The 6,134-nt window shown below is 33.7% G+C and overlaps 1 protein-coding gene across 4 annotated transcripts in view; it reads right to left on the bottom strand.

Annotated features, from left to right (window-relative positions):
• Positions 1 to 998: 998 nt before the first annotated feature.
• Positions 999 to 6,134, bottom strand: part of rapgef4a (Rap guanine nucleotide exchange factor 4a) — a 54,809-nt gene continuing 49,673 nt past the window's right edge. For all 4 annotated transcript variants that reach the window (XM_038306635.1, XM_038306636.1, XM_038306638.1 and 1 more), the window contains 4 exons: positions 2,329 to 2,416; positions 2,139 to 2,203; positions 1,974 to 2,028; positions 999 to 1,895 (listed from right to left, as the gene is read on the bottom strand). In XM_038306635.1, the coding sequence (XP_038162563.1) occupies positions 1,768 to 1,895; positions 1,974 to 2,028; positions 2,139 to 2,203; positions 2,329 to 2,416 (336 nt within the window). In that variant the 3' untranslated portion in view covers positions 999 to 1,767. The remainder of the gene's footprint in view (positions 1,896 to 1,973; positions 2,029 to 2,138; positions 2,204 to 2,328; positions 2,417 to 6,134) is intronic.

Here is a 6,134-nt window from a genome sequence, read left to right as displayed (position 1 = left end):
AACAAAGTAAGAATTTGTCTATAAAGTTTGTAATCACAACATCTGATTTGTTCAACTGTTTAAATGAGTCAGAAATATATAATTATGTGAAAAGTCTGATATTTCAAATAACAAAAATACATATCTGTGACAAGGCAAAAGCTAATGTAGCTTTTTGAAACAAATGTTTAGATTAATCTAAATGAAAGAGACCCCTGCTATCAACCACAGTGAGTCAGAATATTAAAGCAGAATAAAACAACTAAATAAAAATATGACAAAAAAATGTTTGGTCTCACATCAAAATTATAATTCATTTGCACTCGAATACGTTGTTCCAGTCACTTTCTCTTTGATGATATTTTTAATAAAAGTTAATTTTCAATCCTAAAATAGTTTCAGTTTTAAATAATAAAATGCAGTTTTCATTCAGGTTCACAATTATTAAATACAGTATAATTCTAATGAAATCCACTTTCAAACCAATACATTTAATTTTAAATATTGCATAAGGGCAATTCAAACTCATTTTCTGATATTTAAATTCTGCTTCTGACAGAACAAATTCCTACTTATATGATGAATAATTTATTATGTCCTTACATTATAAATAATTCATCATGTTGGTCATAATTCATCATGGTGAGATACAATAAATTTACTAAGTTCACATGAGCAGAAAGTAAAAAATGTGAAAAAAAAATGAATATTTATTTATTTGATTGTTGGAAGATGGAATCAGAAGTTTGAAAGAATCAACTTGAAATGTTAAATATGTTAATTTTGGATGTGTCACAGACTTCTATGGTTTGGGGCCCCATCAAAGATTATTGTGTCCTGTTTCCAGACAAGGCTGTCAGCTGACCAGTCCTGTAAAAAAAAATGCAATCTCCATGCAGGTAGGACCTCAGCTGACCCCTGACCTTCTTCCTGTAGGGTGACAGCTCTATCAGCTACTACACCACATGCTGCATGAGAACATGTTTTTGAAATAAAACCACGGCAGATGAAAAATACCATTAATAGTTTAAATACATATAAAGATTTATTATTTTTAATTCTTGCCTGATATGGGCAAATATATTTAAAAAGCAAAACATGATAAAAACACAAGAAACACGTTCTGAGATGACAGTGAGATGTTTAGACTTCAATAATTCCTTAAACTACACACAACTTAAGTTGGAATTTGCTAATTTGACAAGCTATGACTAAAATATACTAATAGAACATCAGACACCAACTGCATTACAGTACACAAATACATTGATATTTTATTTTTATATCGCATGTTTGAGGCTTTTAAGGAAAAGCTTGATGAATTAATAATTAAAAGTGAAATAAATATCTGTACATAATTTACAACAAACCTAAACAGGAATAAAAAAGTTTTTTATAAAAATACAAAGAAAAAAAAATACAGGAATACTGAGAGTAAAGCATTAAATTGTGTTTATATCCAAGATTGCAGACATTGATCTAATAAATTAGACCCCCACCAACCAGAAGTCCTCATCTACTATGCCTATTTGGGTTGGATATGATATGATATCTGCATGACACCGATATAAGAGGTACTTCATCTCACAACAATTACAGTTGTTGAAAAATCACAAATGACTGTAATAAAAGGCTCAAGGCGTCGCTGAAACAATATCTCATTATCAGACACCTCATCAGGTCCTCCATGTGATTGCCTGAGTCAGGAGTAAAAATGATACGAGTACGAGTGCCGCATCCCGTCGTGCAGCAGCGTCAGAAATTAAACATTTCTGCCCCCGACTGCTTTCAAGACCTGCGGGGCTCAAGGCTGTGAGAGAGCTGGGATAGGGTCCTTTGGTTGTCGATCACGCTGAGCTGACGCACATAGGTCCAAACGTCCGGGTGGTGCTTCCCAGCCAGAGGGGATTCAGGGCCTGGTTTGATTAAAAATGACGAAAGGGCTAAGAAAAAATCAAAAATATCGAAAACAACAATTCAACAATAGCACTTACTGAATGTTTGACTCCTGCAATATCTCATAGTCTTCACTGTCTTAGCCATCATCCGCTGTAAAACAGTAAACAACAGTCAGCAGTGTGCAATTGCATGAAAACAAAAAAAAGAGAAAGAAATTCACACCAATTGACAGACAATGATCTGCACCTGCTGAGCCTTACCATTTTCTCAAAATTGACCAAATTGTCGATAAATGTTTTGTTGCCCTCGTGAGTGAATGTCATGTCTGTGGGAAATAAAAGGAAAACAAGAGGACAATTGTCGAGAGTTAAAGGTGCTGGAAAACAGGTGCAACCCCAAAGTAATCAAACTGCAATGAGAGTGAACAGCCGACAGGTCAACGGGGCTGACCTTTTATCATCAACGGCATGAAGGGAATGACGGGAGGGTCCAGTTTGGCAACTGTGAGGCGATACGCCCGGTGGTTCCTGGACGGATCCTGTAGAAACATTCAAACTGTCCTAAGATCTTTACTTGATTACTTCAATTGCAAAAACACTCCTGCAATTTTCCTACTTGTCAAAATACAACCATAAACTTTTCAGGTTTTTATGTGTTAAAGATAAACATAAATTTATTGGAAGCCAAATTATATATTGTGTCAGTTTTTCCCTAGGGTAGCTGTGGCTACAGTGTAGTTTTCCACCATCAGTGTGTGAATAAATGCATGAATGACTGAATGTAGAGTCTCCTGACTTGAAAAGGTGTTATACAAGTACAGGGGAGGTTATTTACTACTACAGTTACTGTGCTTTATCTTGAGATTCATGTCATGGCCATTATTATGTTTCATCATAGTGATCAAATGTTTAGAGTGATAAACGATTAACTTTTTTCACTCACAGGCAGCATTTGTATGTACGATCAAAAAGTTTTATTATTTGATGAGCTGCTCTCAAAACCCTGAATTTAATGAAGAAGAAAAATCTGAAAAGTTATTTTTTGTGTTCAGGCCAGTTTACCCCAATCGTTATAATTAAATCTGGTAAAAAAAAAAAAAAAAAAATCTTACCTAAGTTGCCTTAAGTATAATTAAATGTAAGACATTCTCAGTAGAAATTTAGGTGCTCTCCAAAGGCCTCAGAGGTTTGTTAGATAATACACTGCAGACTTCAGGCCAAGGAGCAAGGGTCAGGTATTTAAAATAATATCTGGTGCTTTCATTGACAGACTGCTGCATCCTAAATGCACCAGGTAGCGTTATCACAGATCCTTCCTCCCAGAAGCTGAAAGACTTTATAACCATCCCTGTTCCCAACAACTTCAATAAGTTGTGACATTGAGGCTGATTTTTGCACATTTTCTACCTTAGTCAATTAAATAACATGCTGCTGTCATTTTTTTTTTTTACACATTTCTGGTGTTGCTGATATTGTCAAATATCCATTACTCAAAAAAATTACCACAGCTGTATATTGATTATTCTCCAGATACACAGTATTTATATTGTAAAAACACTATACATTACAGTATTTTATTTGTTTATTTTCTTAACTCATTCTGTTATTTTTATACACTTTTTTGAAGGTCCACATTTATGTGACCACTTCTGCTATAATGTTTTGCTGCTGTAACGCCACAATTTCCCTATTGTGGGACAATAAAGGATTTTCTATTCTATTCTATTCTATTCTATTCTATTCTATTTCTAATCAACATCATATAGAGCACCAAACAGGAGAAGCACATTTCAGTACGCTTTTATATTTAATCCTATAGAATTCACTTTTGACTGTATTTGTTTTCCTTCAAAAAAAAGTTTTATGAATCGATAGACCAAAATCTCATTAATTCAGCAGTAAAACCAAGTGACAGGAAGATGGCTCATCAATATGCAACAGAGATCTGCCATTTTATACTGTTTTGGACTTTTATTCAGTTTAAGTTTTTACTTTGCGCTTTTCAGTTACTCTCAGATTAATTTTATTCTGTGTTTTCTTTTATCCTGTTTTAAGTTGTATTATCTTATGGTTTTCTGTTTTGGATGTTTGCTCATGTTTGTTTTTTAAGGTTTTAGTTTTCGATTACTGTTTTACTGTTTGTATTTAAGATTTGCCTGGTTTTGATTTATATCCTAGTTTAAAGTTTTTCTTGGTGTTTCAGTAACCTTTTTATATTTATTTCCTATAATTTAACTAAGGTTTTTGTCTGGCCTTTTCTTATTTAGTGGTTACAGTTATCTTTAGGTTATGTTTATCCCTGGGTTTGAATATGTTAAACCCAGGGATAAAGTTTTTCCAGCCTTTAATCCAATCTCTTCCAGTTCCTACAAACCTCTATACATTCTTGACAGGATCATGATTATTATGCTTATTTCTTTTATTTTTATTTTATTCGTATTCTATAGCTGCTCCTCTCCTCTCATATGAGCTGAGCCAAATGAATATGTAAAGAAATTTTCGGAAAAATAGAGTATATATTCTGAAGAGGCTTGTTTGTCAACATAAAAGCAGTTATTGAAGATACTTTTCATTTAGCCTCCATTTGTTATCTTTAAATGTGTGTTTTTATTGTTAAATATAATATTCTATTCTTAAATGTTGTGTTTTCATTAGCTGTAAGTAGAAACCATCATAGAAATAAAGATGTTAAAAAAAACAGTTTGGGTCTAATTAGTCTATAGGGTTAGTTCATTACACATGTTAATCATAATTATATTTATTAAATAAGGCTGTATTCTATATTTACAAATAGTGGATATACGTTAATATTCAAAGACTGTTTTTCAGATCAAAAATCTGAATGTAAATAAGGGAACATTGTTTAAACATGAAAAAAGTTTGGCATAAATGGAAAACTGCAAAGACATGGCAATCCCCCTGTGAAGAGACTGAGGAGCTGCAGAGAGCAGCAGCTCAAGGCTGATAGTCTGTTCACACCACATTTATAAGCCATGCACTCCATACTTCTGTACTATGCGGAGCTTAAAGAGGAAACTCGAAATAAGAACTGTTTCTGATTCACCATAAATGGAAACATGGATGAAGAAACACTGATCAGACTTGACTAAATTTGATCTTTTTGGGTTACATGCAATAGACTGTGTGCAGTATAAAACAATTACAGAACCATCTTCATGTTGAGATTGCTGGTGTCAGAGTCATGCTGGGAAAATGCTTTCCCCCAGCAGGGAAGATAGGCTGGAATGTGCCGATGAGGTAAAATAATTCTGGAAGAAAACCTGTCAGAGGCTATGAAAGAGGTGTGACTGGGACATAGTCTCACTTTGAAATAGGGTGATGAACCTAAACACACAACCATAGCTACAATAGAATGACATGAAAACCAGAGATAGAAAGTAACAAAGTACAAATACTTCGTTACTGTACTCAAGTAGATTTTTCTGATATTTTAACTTTACTACTTATTTTTATGGCGACTTTTTACTTCTACTCCTTACATTTTTACACAAATATCTGTACTTTCTACACCTTAAATTTTAAAAAATTGGCTCGTTACTTTAGTTTTGAATCATTTCAATGGAGTTACCATTATTATTTTTCACGTCATCAATACCAAATTCAATCTAATTGGATGGGAATCTACGTTGCATTTGACGCACCACTACAAGATGAATCGACAGATTCGGCGGTATTCATTTGCGGCAAATCATTGCAGCTTGGTGGCGGTGGCGTTAGCATAGTAGTATGGACGACGAGATGATTGAAAATGAACACAACGGAGATCTAGTCCTATTGGCAGACATCCATTTAAAATGTAGGCAACGGCATGAAAAAAGTGGTTTCTACTTTTACTTTTATACTTTAAGTACATTTATAAGCCTGTACTTTGTTACTTTTACTTGAGTAAAGAAGTTTAATCAGTACTTTCACTTTTACCAGAGTATTTTTTAACACAAGTATCTGTACTTTTACTCAAGTACGGAAAGTGAGTACTTTTGCCATCTCTGATGAAAACAAATCTAAAATCACAAGTTGGCTTTACAGATTTCCATTATTAAAAAACTTTAACTAGTGATTGTTTTCCTTCCTCTTTCCAAACTTGTACTTTTTTATTAATCCGTTGCATGAAACCCCAAAAGAAAAACAATTAAGATTGTTTGATGGGTGTAAATGTCAGGGTTGGTTATGGTTAAAGACCCAAATGCAGAGGCAGAGAGGCTGAGGTGATTTCTTGTGGATTTAATCAAAAAGGTA

This window comes from Cyprinodon tularosa, unplaced genomic scaffold, assembly GCF_016077235.1.
Source record: "Cyprinodon tularosa strain WSP-4 unplaced genomic scaffold, ASM1607723v1 ctg588, whole genome shotgun sequence".
NCBI classification, from domain to species: Eukaryota; Metazoa; Chordata; class Actinopteri; order Cyprinodontiformes; family Cyprinodontidae; genus Cyprinodon; species Cyprinodon tularosa.
This window is presented reverse-complemented; position numbering and strand designations above follow the sequence as displayed.